The sequence below is a fragment of the Anolis sagrei genome, chromosome 4 (assembly GCF_037176765.1).
Source record: "Anolis sagrei isolate rAnoSag1 chromosome 4, rAnoSag1.mat, whole genome shotgun sequence".
Lineage (NCBI taxonomy): Eukaryota > Metazoa > Chordata > Lepidosauria > Squamata > Dactyloidae > Anolis > Anolis sagrei.
The window spans coordinates 51,626,960-51,643,071 of NC_090024.1; the positions used below are offsets into that span (position 1 = coordinate 51,626,960).

Sequence of the window (16,112 nt, forward strand, 5' to 3'; positions counted from 1 at the left end):
TATAAACAATCTACAGACCCACTAAGAAAATTCAACAAATGCTATGGTTGGCAAACAATAAGAGGGATCCTATGACCACTGCAGAAGTCTACCATATATCATGCAGCTGTGGACAAGTCTATATAGGGACCACCAAACGCAGCAACCAGACATGAATCAAAGAACATGAAAAGCACTGCAGACTAATTCAACAAGAGGAGTCAGTTATAGCAGAGCACTTGATAAACCAAGCTGGGCACAGAATATTATTTGAAAACACAGAAATTCTGGACCACTCTGACAACCACTTTGTCAGACTACACAGAGAATCTATTGAAATCCACAGGGCAATGAATGGATCCCACTCTTCACACTTAATAGACATTGGTTCTTTCTCCCACCCTGAACATTCCACAGATATATATACTCAACTTGCTTTAGCACCATCAGATCCTCTGAAGATGCCAACCACAAATGCAGGGAAATTGCCGCTAGAACATGGACATACCGCCACACAGCACCCCAGTATAGAAGTTTGTGTGTGTGTGTTTTGAACAGTGGGAGTTATGAGTTGGGTTGAGACATGCCGAGCTCCTCAGCTAGTCAAGGTTTAGAATGCCTATAGCTTTACCAATAATGCATCATTATAAAAATTATAATCTGAAATTTGGAGTATTGTTTTGCTATTTTGGCATTGCAATCTCACTTAATAGTGATCTAATGGGAGGCGAGCCAAGGCAGATTTTGGTGGAAAATGTAGGGTCCAAGGAAAGAACATATTGGGTCCTGCCCTGGTCATTAATAGTACTAGTGGTAGGGATAGCAGCAGCAGCAGAATGATAACACATGACTATATGATTTTTAATAACATAATCAATAAAAACTATTTAATTTTTTCCTAGTGTTTCTGGCTGCCCATTGGCTGACAAAACATTGAAATCCTTGATGGCTGCCAACTCTCAAGAGCTTAAGTGAGTAGAATTTCTGAAGAAGTGGAAGGGATGATAACTACTTTTGTTCCATTAACAAGTCAACCCTCGGTCTTACTTGTTTAGCGACAAGTGAGATGTTTTGCATCCTACAGAACAGAGTTTTGTTCCAATGGAGAGGGTCTTTTGTAATTGTGAAGGTCTCTCCATGCATCTAGTGTTCAACACAGGAGGAGGACAACAAAAATTTAAAAGGGGGGAGTTGGGGCTTGTATAACTCCTCTTCTCATAATTTCACTGCTTTATGAATGTCTAAATAATAATACTATATTTCTTACATAAGTGTGTGTACACACCCATAGATGTACATGTGCACATGCCTCAACATCTTTGCATCTCCTGTCTAATTAGCTAAGTTGGTTAGGTCTCATTGGCTTGAAAGGGTCATTTTTTCCCACCTTTTCCACTTTGTTGTATAGGTGTCCTACTCCTGGATGTGATGGCTCTGGTCATGTGACTGGAAACTATGCCTCACACAGAAGGTAAGTATTCTTTATTTTATTGGGACTCAAAAGCCACTGGAAATTACATTACAAACCAAGAGGAATTAATTGATCCATTTTGTGTACTTGATTTCAGCTTATCTGGTTGTCCTCGGGCCAGGAAAGGCAGTCTCAAACTGACTCCTACGAAAGAGGAGAAAGAAGACCCTGAACTAAAGTAAGTGAAGTAGAAAAAACTTGGCATTGCTCCTCACCATTTGAATTTTGTTGTTGTTCATTCGTTCAGTCGTCTCCGACTCCTCGTGACCTCATGGACCAGCCCACGCCAGAGCTCCCTGTCGGCCGTTACCACCCCCAGCTCCCTCAAGGTCAGTCCAGTCACTTCAAGGATGCCATCCATCCATCTTGCCCTTGGTCGGCCCCTCTTCCTTTTGCCTTCCACTTTCCCCAGCATAATTGTCTTCTCTAGGCTTTCCTGTCTCCTCATGATGTGACCAAAGTACTTCAACTTTGTCTCTAGTATCTTTCCCTCCAGTGAGCAGTCGGGCTTTATTTCCTGGAGGATGGACTGGTTGGATCTTCTCGCAGTCCAAGGCACTCTCAGCACTTTCCTCCAACACCACAGCTCAAAAGCATCGATCTTCCTTCGCTCAGCCTTCCCTAAGGTCCAGCTCTCACATCCGTAGGTTACTACAGGGAATACCATGGCCTTGACTAGGCGGATCTTTGTTGCAAGTCTGATGTCTCTACTCTTCACTATTTTATCGAGACTGGACATTGCTCTCCTCCCAAAAAGTAAGCGTCTTCTGATTTCCTGGCCACAATCTGCATCTGCAGTAATCTTTACACCTAGAAATACAAAGTCTGTCACAGCCTCCACGGTTTCTCCCTCTATTTTCCAGTTGTCAATCATTCTTGTTGCCATAATCTTGGTTTTTTTGACGTTTAGCTGCAACCCGGCTTTTGCGCTTTCTTCTTTCACCTTGATTAGAAGGCGCCTCAGCTCCTCCTCGCTTTCGGCCATCAGGGTGGTGTCATCTGCATATCTGAGGTTGTTAATGTTTCTTCCAGCAATTTTCACCCCAGCTTTGCATTCATCCAGCCCCGCACATCGCATGATGTGTTCTGCATACAAGTTAAAAAGGTTGGGTGAGAGTATGCAGCCTTGCCGTACGCCTTTCCCAATCTTGAACCAGTCTGTTGTTCCGTGGTCAGTTCTGACTGTTGCTACTTGGTCCTTGTACAGATTCCTCAGGAGAGAGACAAGGTGGCTTGGGATGCCCATCCCACTAAGAACTTGCCACAATTTATTATGATCCACACAGTCAAAGGCTTTAGCATAGTCAATGAAGCAGAAGTAGATGTTTTTCTGAAACTCCCTGCCTTTCTCCATTATCCAGCGGATATTGGCAATCTGGTCTCTCGTTCCTCTGCCTTTTCTAAACCCAGCTTGAACATCTGGCAACTCTCGCTCCATGTATTGCTGGAGTCTTCCTTGCAGGATCTTGAGCATTACCTTACTGGCATGAGAAATAAGAGCCACTGTACGGAAGTTGGAGCAGTCTTTCGCATTTCCCTTTTTTGGTATGGGGATGTAAGTTGATTTTTTCCAGTCTGATGGCCATTCTTGTGTTTTCCATATTTGCTGGCAAATGGCATGCATCACCTTGACAGCATCATCTTTTAAGATTTTAAACAGTTCAGCTGGGATCCCGTCGTCTCCTGCTGCCTTGTTGTTAGCAATGCTTCTTAAGGCCCATTCAACCTCACTCCTCAGGATGTCTGGTTCTAATTCATTCACCACACCGTCATAACTATCCTCAATATTATTATCCTTTCTATACAGATCTTCTGTATAGTCTCGCCACCTTCTCTTGATCTCTTCAGCTTCTGTTAGGTCCCTGCCATCTTTGTTTCTTATCATACCAATTTTTGCCTGAAATTTACCTCCAATGTTTCTAATTTTCTGGAAGAGGTCTCTTGTCCTTCCTATTCTGTTGTCTTCTTCCACTTCCATGCATTGCTTATTTAAAAATAGTTTCTTATCTCTTCTGGCTAACCTCTGGAATTGCGCATTTAACTGGGCATATCTCCCCTTACTATCACTGTTTCCTTTTGCTTTCCTCCTTTCTTGGGCTACTTCCAGTGTCTCAGCAGACAACCACTTTGCCTTCTTGGTTTTCTTTTTCTTTGGGACGTACTTTGTTGCCGTCTCCTGAACAATGTTGCGGACATATAATTTGAATTATATATCACAAAGAATATTCAGCTTTGGGCCCTTCTACACAGGTCCAAAATCTGCGACCCATCATGGGTTAACATGAAGTGTCCAAACAACCTCTCAGGTTAGCACTGATTAAGCCAAAGTAAACTCTGATTTCTCAGTTTACTTTGAATAAATAAAACACCTCAACAGATCTGGATCTTACTGAAAGGTCCAGATCTGTTGGAGGTACTGGGCCTGTGGGGACTGACTCCTGGGAACCCTTTCCATGACCCCAGGGGTAGATCCCCATTGCCATCCCAGTTCTTTGGGACCTAAGAGCTCAAAGGAGTGGGATGGGACACCCATCCTTCCTTCCCAGCTCCATTTGCCCCCTAAACTTAACAGAGAGGCCTGGCTGCATGCTCGGCCCCCTCTGTAAAGTTTGGAGGGCAAATGGGAAAGGGGGTGAGGGCTGGTTAGACACCATCGTGAGTCAACCTTTGGTTGACCTGGGAGGGCATGTAGCCCTTCCTCTTCAAAGGCACAGAATTTGGACCAGCTGTATGGCCTCAATCCCAAGAGTAAATGGGACATAAAATCTCAGTTTCTATCAGGACTCGAGCCTGTGTAGAAGGGCCCTTGATGTCAGATTCATGAACATATATTATCTCTTCTCCTCAACTGTAAATCTAAATAAAATGTGAAAAGTTACGTTTTATGCCTTAAGGAACTGTGTTAGCTCAAGAGGGTACTACATAATGGAGCTCCTCAGCTTTGGGAGCAAAGGAATAGATTTTTGAAAAGTTACATTTTGGACTAAATCTTCTGGAATCCACCCAGCCAAGTGGCCATGATCTTTAACGTAGCTTGCTTATAACAGCTACAATATATATACATTTGACCAAAAGTCAAGCACTCATGCTGAAACCCCTGATCATCAAACTGGAATCTTGTGAAGTTACATCTTTTTAATAGCCTTAGTTCTCTGGAAATTACAATTAGACCATTCTGAATTATCCATATCCAGTAGAGAACTTGTGCTACATTACTACATAGCAGAACCATCAAAATGCCTGGTGTACAATGGCTTCTTAATGTCTCTGCTACATAGCTAAGGATATGTTAAGGTAGTGATGTAGATGGTGATATAAGATTCTGGCATTCTTTTGTAGATTCTGGGATGACTCCTGGTGGTACTCAATTGTAAAACAGATGTATGATAGAAATATTCAAGTGGAGTTCTTGTCATCCCTCCCCAAAACACTCATACACATAATTCCTAGTTTTATGTTTTGTTCTGTCATGTTTCATTTTCCATTATTCTAATTGCAACAAACATTAACAACATGAATGTAATTTGCATTCCAAATTTTCATTGTGGAGGTTTTAAAAACACTTACAACATTCATTAACCTAAAATAATCATGTAATTAAAAGCATCCAAACAGGTCATAAAGTAAGAATAACTAATAATACAAAAATATTCAAGAAGCCAGCATAAGAAAAAATAATGGAGTTAAATCTTTATAATAAGAATAGTATTTATCATTCCTTTGTAAATGGAAAGGTAAGTGGGCTTAGTAAAAAGGTTTTGACAGAACCATGAAGTAACTACCAAAAACTCCTGTTTTTGGTGTCTGTTGTATAACAGAGCCCATTAATATAATGGTAAGACTGATGCTTTAATAACAGTATATTAACAGTTTTCCTCAAAGTAGGTGTTCTCAAATTTACTTGAAAAACAGTTTTATAATGTAATATAGTTGCTACAAGGACATTTCCCCCCTGCAACTGTTGTCAAGTTGAAACTAACATGGGTCTTGCTGTGCTTCTGCAGATGTCCGGTGCTAGGCTGTGATGGCCAAGGTCACATATCAGGTAAATACACTTCCCATCGTACTGCTTCTGGTTGTCCTGTGGCTGCCAAGAGACAGAAGGAGAGTCCACTGAATGGGTCTTCGCTGCCTTGGAAGCTGAACAAGCAAGAGCTGCCGCACTGTCCTTTGCCAGGCTGCAATGGGCTGGGCCATGTTAATAACGTTTTTGTCACCCACCGAAGGTATCGTATTGCGTCATATTGTTACACCTTTCAAAAATGTGAATAGCTCATTGCAATGTACAGTACTTGTGTGGATTTAACCATTGATGATATTAAAATACTGTTGCTTGTTATAATTTCATGACTCCTACATTAAACACACTCTTTTCTGCAATTCTGCAAGATCCTGAGACCACCCAATCCTCTAACCTCCTCAAAAAAAGAAAGAAATTAACTAGCTAAAAATATCCCAAAAGGCTAAGAAACTGCCTGCAAATGTGGTGGTTTACCTCAAATCACTGGAACTTAAAAAAAAAAATCCTACAAGAAGTGAAAACCTTCACATCCATTTAAAAAAAAAGGAATGCTATAACTCTCTTAAGAGAAAACACAAGAGTAAAGATTTTCTGTAGTTCATAGGGACAACTCCAATCTCGTTGTTTTAGAATATCTTATTTTTTCTTCAGTTGTAGAAATCCATATATAATACAATCCTGCTCCAACCATGGATATCTACAGTTTCACTGACCCACACTCAGAAGAGTGGGTGGTCCTATCTAGTCCTCCAGTATAAGTCTATGATATACTTCCCACCCAAGTATAATTAAAATATAGTATTTGCAATTACTTATTGTAACAATGCCACCAATTTGCAAAGAGGCCACCAGTTTGTAATGGTTTGTAAAAAAGCCACCACTTTGTAAGGACTTACTAAATTGATAACACAACTAATGGCTTGTAATATTGAATTGGTCTTTCTTCAATGTGTAGCATGGCAAAACTTGAAAGTATTTGTAACAGAGACTTGGCTTTAGAAGAAACTGTAACAAGTTTATTGAAGTATAGAAGAAGCTTGGTGGCTTCTTAACTCTTAGAGGCACATTTCTTCAGTGGTTACATTTATAACATTTCATAAAACAACTCTTAAGAGGACTATTCCTTCCATTAAACAGGTTTCAAACTTATTTTCCTTCAAAATGTGTTTCTTTCTTAAACAGATTACTTCGGGTACAAGTTTATTCTTTCCTTATGTTATTTCTGTTGCAGTAAAGATTCTTATTAGGGTTATCTCCCCCTTTTGCTCATACACTGACTAATAATATAAATAAGTCAACTTGACCTATCTAAACTACACAGGCTAAAAGCCAAAATCTTTCTGATTCTTAACACAGTAGAATCAGCCTTTCCCTGTAGTTCTTAGACTACAGACCACCTTTCTGGTTCTCAACACACAACAGAACCAGCCTTCCCTGTAGCTCACTGACTACAGACTAACTGTTTTAAAATGGCTGCCCTGCCAAGTGGCAGTTGGCTCCGCCCCTTTTTCCATGGCAACCCAGCTCAGAGTGAGCTAAGCTGGCTACCATCCCCCCCACCCCCCAGTTATGCTAGTTTAAATACTTACCCTTTTAAACACCTATCTATAATTATACATAACTGTAGATTAAAATTCACACTTCACCACACTTATAGTCTCAATTGCCCATGGGGGGGGGGGGGCTTGGTATGTATCCTCTACAGATATGGGGGTCATATTATATGTGCTGACCTGAAGGGGAAACATACCTATATTTCCACCTTTCTTAATTTTCATGGACTTTCTAAAGTTGACTCTTATGTTGTTCTGCTCAAGTTCAAGTTCAAAGACTTCACCGATCAAAATCTTTGACCAGGATACTATAGGTTTGTTCCATTAATGGAGCTGGTTCTGTCAAAAGAATAGTAGCTGGCAGCCCTCCTTTCCAATAATTCTTCCACTTCTACCTCAAAGTCTTCTGAAGTGTTGGGACTCACATCTCCAGAGATGGTATGGGCAATGTGGATAGCTGCTACAGTGACAGAAGGGAAATAAAATATTGTTGTCATACTAGCAGCCAGTCACAAGTGTAATGTTTGAAATGAGTCATGATTTGTAGTTTTGTTACTAAACCTAGAGGGTTTGCATTACTACTTTAGCCACAGCTGGAACTGGACTAGAAGTGGTTTACTGTTTATCATCTTAAGAAGCCCCTGAGTTACTACCCAACCAGTTATGTCACTGGCAATCTTGTGCACCTGATAATAATATAACAGTATTATTATGGGATTACAGTTTGCAGAAAACACAATAAATTTGAAACAATTTGAGCAGATGACTTGGGGAGCAGGAATCAAATTCTGTTTCAACTTTCATATAGGTTCCCTTTCCTACTCTTTTCAGTTTGTCTGGATGTCCTCTGAATGCACAAGCCTTAAAAAAGGGCAAGATATCTGAAGAATTAATGACCATCAAGTTGAAAGCAAGTGGAGGTAAGAAGATGTGAATGCAAGAGTGAATGAATCAAAATGAAGACCATGAACCTCTCTTTTCCTAGTATCAGCTATTCTGATTAGCAGCAGAGACTGGAAAAGTTACTTTTTATTACAATTCACACTCTCCTCGAGTCAGCATGGCTTCTGCTGATGGAACCTGTAGTTTCAAAATGTAAGATTTCTAAACCGAGCATTACTTCTCTGAACCAAATGGCAGCAATCAAATTACTTGATCATTACTTTTCTTTATCCTTGTATAAGTCTTTAATCTGCTGTGTTTGCTAGCAAAAAACTCAGATTCTCATTTCTTTACAGATAAAATGTATGTCTAAAATACAGGATTGTATGAATCATTTCAGGGCTGGAAACAAGTAGAAAAATCATTAACAAGTTAACTGTAGAAATAAATAAAAGGTAAAGGTTTTCCCCTGACATTAAGTCCAGTCATGTCGGACTCTGGGGGTTGGTGCTCATCTCCATTTCTAAGCCAAAGAGCTGGTGTTGTCCATAGACACCACCAAGTGTCTATATTTCAGCAGAAAGCCAGTGAAAAAAAACAAAAAAAAAACAATTAATGTCAGGTCTTATGCAAATTACATTGATTTACTTGAAGGATCACTTGTCAGGGAAGAACACTACACTTGTTTCTTTTTAACTTACGTGACATAATAAGAATCTTGACAATGACTCTGATAAGTATAAGATTAAATTGTATGCATTTATTTTTCATACTAAAGAAAAGGACCAGTAGTTTTTTCAAAAAAGTGTGTGCTTGTGTACATTGTACTATTAGATGTAGATTATTATTTGCTCATCTTTTCAGGCATGTGTTGTTTTGATCTTCATTTGGTTACATTTCCATGCAGGTTTAGAAAACGAGGAGGAAATAAGACATTTGGATGAAGAAATAAAAGAACTGAATGAATCTAACCTAAAAATTGAAGCTGACATGATGAAACTTCAGACACAGGTGAGAAAGAAAATCCTTGAGTGAGCTTTACGAATAGTAATAATTTTGACATGGATCAAGTCACAGAACTGGTGGACTCAACTTCATGTTGCCCATCAGGAAATTGACTTGGTATTCATGCCATAATTGTATGCATAGATCTGGCATTGGAAGCATGTGGAAGTATGCAAACCAGGTAGTGTTATGGTAAAAGCATGGCAAACTGTGTAAGTTATTGTTATAGTTAGTGAGGTTTAAACTAAATGAGTTCATTTCTCAAAGAGAGATGCATATAATCAAAATTAAAATATAAACACATGAAGCCTCTATTCTCACCAGAGAAGCCTCCCACAGCATGGTAAAACATCCGGGCATACCCTGGGCAACATCCTTGCAGATGGCCAATTCTCTCACACCAGAAGCGACTTGCAGTTTCTCAAGTAAATTCTGAAATGGAAAAAGAAACACCAATGAACTAATAATTTATTCTGATAAGCACCCAGTCCTGCAACTTGAAGTCATTTTACCAAGAGATAGAAGGACCTGAAACTATGCTCAGCTCTCTGTGCTTTACTTTCAAGGCCTCCAGTGTACCGCCTGTGCATCTTTTTTTTAATTTGATATTGCTGTTGAATGTCCTTATTCACACATGTCCATGTAAATGTACACCCATGACATGCATTTAGTAAATAATGAAGCACAAAGCGAAAGCAGAGAAATTAACTCACTGCTAAAGTTTAAGAATAAACCATACAAATTTTATTTCCTCACATGTATTTCCAGAAAGCAGCAATAGGAATGATTAGCATAACAAGTCCAAATACTTCACTGACAGATTGTTTCCATTAGCCACGATAAGGCATGAGAAGATGGATACAGGTTGTTATGGTCCACAAACCAACAAACCAAAGGGGGTACTCAGGAAATGGTGAGACAATCATTAGAGACCTAAGCACAAAATGAGCCCACAGAAGTACAATTCAAAGGTATCAGATAAAGGATAATAAAGATGGAGCAAGTATCTTGCTACATACAGAGTAAGAGGAGTAGTATCAAGAGAATGCTACTCCCAACCCCAAATCACTGGCCAAATGACAAGTCAACTCTGACATATATCCCATTGACTGAATAGGTGTACTTTAATCAGAACTAGTTTGGTAGTCCTGGCTGGATGTAGATCAAGCCACTCTTCATTATGAACAACCAACAAATTGGAACCCGGGAATTACTTGTAAATGGAGAATGCAGTCAAAAAATTAAAATGTTAAATAATGATTATTGGAACATACTCTCCTTGAATCCTGACTCACACAAAGAAAACAGACAACAAACAAATTTGGAGAAAAGTAAGGGCACTTAGAAGACTGAGAAGAGAAGCCAGTTATGTTTTGGGGCTACTTGGTACAACTTGCCAAGGAAATAATGCATAAAATCTTGTCTGCAGAAAGAATAATAAACACACAAACCACAGTTAGCCAGTAACTAATAACTGTCCTATTTAGGGATATAAATTCTGCTCACTGGCAATAATGAAAATTTTTACTAATTGTTCATCTCAATATGAGAAAATAATTGTAAACTGTACATATTTCAAATATCATTCACAGTTCAGGACTAATTCTGCTCAAGAAAAATTCATTTTTGCATTGTTCTCTGTGCAAGAAAACTGGTCCTGAACTTCCTTTCTATGCAGAATATTTGTTTTTGTGCAGGGAAATGTTTTCTGGGGATATTTTTTTTCCCTGAGAAAATATGTTTTTCTGAGTAGAAATTTTCTGCCCCCCAAAAATCTATAAGCATTTTCATATAGAATACATCCAGAATTGTCTGATATTCTCCCTATCAGTTTCCTGAGACTTTCTCTCTTTTTCTTTCTGTTACTATTTTAATAATAATAAATAATAAAACTTTATTTATACCCTGCCACTATCTCTCAAGGGGACTCGGAGTGGCTTACATGAGGCCAAGCCCAACAGTACATCAATAAACAAAAGCAATAAACAAAAACAATAAATACAATACAATTAATATAAATCACATATAAACAATAAATAGTAAACAGTAACACACAAGGATTTAAAAACCTATGGCCAGGCCAAATGTAATAGTTTAAAAATTAAATGCTGGGCACGAACAAGGTAGGATATAACTGGTATATGGTTTTCAAAGAGAGATGAGGGGACACAGTCAGTCCTAAACCAGTAGTAAAGTGCATTCTGAGAGCATATTGCTGAGAATGTTCCTTATTCTGGGAAGGCACACTGGAACAACCACGTTTTTAGGCTCCTCCTAAAGACTGCCAGAGTTGGGGCATGCCTAATGCTCTTGGGAAGTGAGTTCCAGAGTCGGGGGGCCACCACCGAGAAGGCCCTCACCCTCGTCCCCACCAATCGCGCATGCAAAGGAGGTAGGAACGCGAGCATTTTAAAATATTCAAATTGGATCTTTGTGAATCTCTGTGAAATGGATGTACCTTAAGAGCAGTAAGGGATGATTCTTGTGTTTGGGAACACAAGGTTGCATGGTCTTTTGCTCAATATGAGATCAAGGTGGCACAAGCAAAAGAAAAAAACTGTAACCTTAGAAAATGAAAGAACACAGGAACTACCTACCTCATATTTTTATTTAAAGCAGGACGTAAGCCAGGCACAACTTGAATAACTCACTGAACAAGTCCATCTGCACTGACTTCCATGAGCAAGAAGTGGACTCATGCAATTATAAGCTTATCTCCAGATGTATCAGGGCAATAACCCTTAACCTTCCCATAGCAAAGAGGAGCCTTTCATACATTTCTAGCCACTTCCTTGAGTTAGTGCTGGGATAACATAAACCATGTTTCAAGAGATAATTTCAAGAGATTTGCTTAATTAATTGTAATGTTTCCATTGATATTTACTATTGTAGTTTTTGTAAAATTTCCACTACTTAATTTTTTTCCATGGAAAATGTACCATTTTTAGAAATGCATTGTTTCATAGAATTAATTGCGACACAATGGATGAAAACAGTACTGGACAAAGTGGAAAACTGGAATTAATATAATACTATTTTAGTCTAAAATCTAAAGTCATGGTTAACTTTAGTTCACTCAGTCTGAGGGAAGCATATATAAATGCGTGCAGCTCTTGAAGCATGCCAACATTTATATGTTAAAAGATTTTAGTCTTCATTCCCCTACCTAAATAAAAGTAAAATGATGAAATTGTGTCTGATTAAGAGGGAATATATTGACAACAATTCTGATAAATGCTATTATTTGTCTGGAATTAAGTTTAGATAACTTCCATTCACATTGCTTATTTCTCCTTTAATAAAATATTCTAGTTCAACTACTCTTTGACTACTTCAAAAACCTTTTCATGCATTAATGCAAAACAAAGCAAAAATGCAACAACACCAAATTTATAAGTTTTGTTTGCGGAATAGAAGTCAAAGAAACATGCCTAAATAAGATTTCTATTTATTTTGAGTTGCATTTTAAAATCTGGAGTCTTTTCATCTTCATCCATCCTCCACACCCCCTAGGAAATGCAATTCATAGATATGTAGAATTGTTCCAAAAACCTACCCTTTATATTCTTAATTTTTAATATAATTTGGCCTTCTAGTATTGAAAGGTTTGGTGTTGCAAGACCCACATGGAAGTGAAAAAATGTATATTATCTCTAAGCTCTTTAAATCACACTTGACCCACATGAGTGAACAAACACACATTGATGTGTTTGGGACCAGAAATCCCATCACTTCGGTTTTCTTCCTGCGACACTGGTGCTGTCAAAGTCTTTGTTAAAAATGGCACAGGGCATCAGGAGAGATAGCAACAAATATGATAATCCATGAATAATAACATTTGCAAATGCTTAACCCACAAATGGGCAGGCCAACTGTGTAGAGAACATGCCTTGCCTCTCACCCCATAGATCAGGGGATTCTTAACATTTTGGCTCCATTGATCCCTTTACCAATCAGGTGAAAACCACAGAGTTGTTCTCAGAATGTAGCAGCAGATAATTTTATGACACCCAACATTAACATGTGTTTAAATTAAATTTTGGAATTATTCAAAATTACATTTGTAGTACCAATTTCACATGGCGAAACATCTGTTCACATGATTTTTCAGGCTATGCAACATCTGTAATGTGATATGAAATGAATACAACTGTAATTTATTGCATGGACTCATACATGAAGGAAATGTTTGATTTCAGTTAGAGGTCAAAGAAAATAAAAATCATAAATGTATTCCATTCAAGCTCATGGGCCCCCTAAAATCTTTCTACAAAGCCCAAGGAGTCTGTGGATGCCTGGTTAAAATCCCCTGCCATAGATGCCAAACATGGCTCTGTCTAAGTCTGGCCCTTAGTTTTTCAACAAATTAATCACCTCATGGAATACATGAACTATATAAACATAACATTCCTTATTCCCATCCCTTGATTTCAACACATCTCAAAAGACTTGGGGGGGGGGGGCAATTTATGTCAGATGTAGATTAGAGTGACTAGCTGCAATACAAGTTCTTTTATTTTGTATGTTTTTCTTTTCTTTATTTCTTCAAATCTTCAATTCCACCCTGTTTCTAATTTCAGTCATTCCACAACAAAACTTATCCCAGGAAACTACTCTAAAACTCATATCAGGGCTGCTGCTATTGTAGTGAATCAGCAGGGATGCTGTAAGAAAAAGACAGCAATGTAAATAGCAGTGCACTTGCTTTTCAATCTTTCTATGCCTAAAGGCAAAACTCCGTTTTTAACCAGACACTGACCTCCTCCCACATTGTCAGCTTGAGGCTTTGTGGCCTTTCATGCATTTCATCAATTTGTGAACTCACTTCCCACAAATAATGCTCTTTTCACCCATCAGGGTCACTGTCTAGAATTTCATTTCAACATGTTTTCCTTGTGGAGCAAAAGCAGAAGCCATTCATTGGTCTGGAAATGGCATAACTTGCCCCAATTAGGTGTGCCTTGTGACACTGATGTGCATGTAACTGAAAATACTTTGAGATTTACTTTGCACGGATATCTTCTTAAGTGTGCTGTTTCCTCCGAGTGGCATGTTGCCAATAGCTGTGTTTCAGGTCAAGAGTCATACCGTTCACATTTTGTTATGAATCATTTTGCTTCATCATTCCAGATAACATCTATGGAAAGCAATCTGAAAACAATAGAAGAAGAGAACAAACTTATAGAGCAGAACAACGAGAGCCTGTTAAAGGAGTTGGCTGGCTTAAGCCAAGCCCTCATTTCCAGTCTTGCCGACATTCAGCTTCCACAAATGGTATGTCTGGGGCTGAGCATGTAGGCATTACTCTGAAAGACCAAGGGCAACATGGTAGCATATCGCAGGTCTGCCAAAGATGTACAGAAGTTGTGTACAGTCCATCTTGCCGCATAGTAAAAAAGTGAGCACCAAAGACTCTTGTGTATGTTTGTGTGTGCCCCATGAATCTAATAGGTTTTTCTTAGGCAAAGAATACTCAGATATGGTTTTTCAGGTGCCTTCATCTGAAATACAGTCCACAGCACCAGGTGTTCACTATCTGAATACAAACCATGGCTGAACCTACTTAACTTCCAAGATCAGACAGGACTTGATGTTTTTGGCATATTTACCCCAAATAGCTATCATAGATTTAAGCATGGAAGAAAAATATTTCCAGAATAAGGAAAACATATTTGAAAACTAGGAGTCACTTTATATTAACCTATAGGATTAGACATTGCTTGCTAATTCAGTGTATTCCAAAAACCACTTTGGAAAGTCATTTTTCTTTCAAAAGTTGTTTGTAGTACATCATTCGAGCTAACTTTCAAAATTATTCAAGAAACACAAAACCAACTGTGTGAATGATTCATTACATAATTTTTGAATCTCAGGGTGCATCCAGACAGCCCTTTAACCCAGGAAGATTCATTTTTAAAAAACACGAATGTTCCCGGGTCCTAAACCACACATGCTTTATGGGCCAGGTGTCGAAATGCACTCCCAGAACCTTCCAGGAAAACACCCAGATGCCCTAACACCCCCTAGCCCCCCCCAAAAAACCCTTTTAAAAATAAAAGAACTTGCTCGGCATCTATTAGCATGGTGCCAGAGCTCTCCTGGTGCATAAGAATGATGCGCCAGGAGAGAGGGCCAGGAGTGACTTTCCTCCCCCCCCCCCCCATTCTCCTGGTGCATCATTCTTATGCACTAGGAAACTCCAGCACCATGCTAATGGAGGCCGGGTAAGTTATTTTATTTAAAAGGGGGGTTTGGAGAGGGGATTGGTGTCTAGGCTAATTTAGGCAGGAAGTATGTGGGACTACTGACTGGACTGCTCCCGCAAAAGTCCAGAAGTTTAGAGGGAGCAGTACACACAGTGGAAGTAGTGAGTTTGTCCAGTGCCTTCCAAGAAAGCACAGAATAAATCTGCTAGCAAATTAATTCACAACAAACCAGGGTTTGTGGTTTGTGGCAAATGAATTCATTTTTCTGTGGAACATCATCTGGATGGCCCACTTTAAAGTGTGGGAACTCCCACTTTAAAGAGGCTATCTAGATGTGCCCTCAGTCTCATTTTTTTTTTAGGAAGGTTGCAAAAGAGCTTTGGTAAGGCTCCAAAAATCATGATCCTCATGGGATCATTATAATCTTGATTTAAATTCCAAAAAAATTGTGGAATGTTTTTGTTCTAGGGGCCAAAATGACTTTGAACTTTGATTTCCAAATGAGTAGCCCATTTTTTTTTATTTTGGAAAGAGAATCTTCATTTCAAAAGTACTTTGTGATAGGACATAGTAACAGATTATATGTTTCAAAGAAAGAACATTTCTTTTTAAAAAAACAAAACAAAAAAAATCCAACAAAGCATCCACTGGATTTTGACAGGCAATTTCTGTACCTGAAATAGCTTTTAGATTTCTAGTAAATGTCTAGAACTTGGTATGCTTACTGGTTGCTCAAGGGCCTGCATATGAGATCAAGCTTAAGTTAATGGCATATATTCAGATAACACTGCCTTTTTGGAGCTGAGACCAGCAGTTTCTTCAAATAATAGTAAAATACTGGATGCTTTATTATAATAAAACACTGGCTATCTCAAGAATAGTACCCACCCCAGTGTTCAATCTATTTGGCAGAGCTTTGATATTATGGCAGTGTTTTGGCCTTGCTTGCTCAGTGAAGCTGGAGCAGGGGAATCTAGAGCAATGAACAGATAAAA

The 16,112-nt window shown here is 38.8% G+C and overlaps 1 protein-coding gene across 3 annotated transcripts in view; it reads left to right on the forward strand.

The window, feature by feature from the left end:
• The window catches only part of ST18 (ST18 C2H2C-type zinc finger transcription factor), a 166,824-nt gene that overhangs the window by 144,841 nt on the left and 5,871 nt on the right, over window positions 1-16,112 (forward strand). For 2 of the 3 annotated variants that reach the window (XM_067467427.1, XM_060775297.2), the window contains 7 exons: window positions 882-950; window positions 1,388-1,450; window positions 1,548-1,628; window positions 5,455-5,676; window positions 7,856-7,944; window positions 8,814-8,917; window positions 14,042-14,185. In XM_067467427.1, coding sequence (XP_067323528.1) covers window positions 882-950; window positions 1,388-1,450; window positions 1,548-1,628; window positions 5,455-5,676; window positions 7,856-7,944; window positions 8,814-8,917; window positions 14,042-14,185 — 772 coding nt within the window. The remainder of the gene's footprint in view (window positions 1-881; window positions 951-1,387; window positions 1,451-1,547; window positions 1,629-5,454; window positions 5,677-7,855; window positions 7,945-8,813; window positions 8,918-14,041; window positions 14,186-16,112) is intronic. The other variant, XM_067467428.1, reaches the window with a different exon arrangement.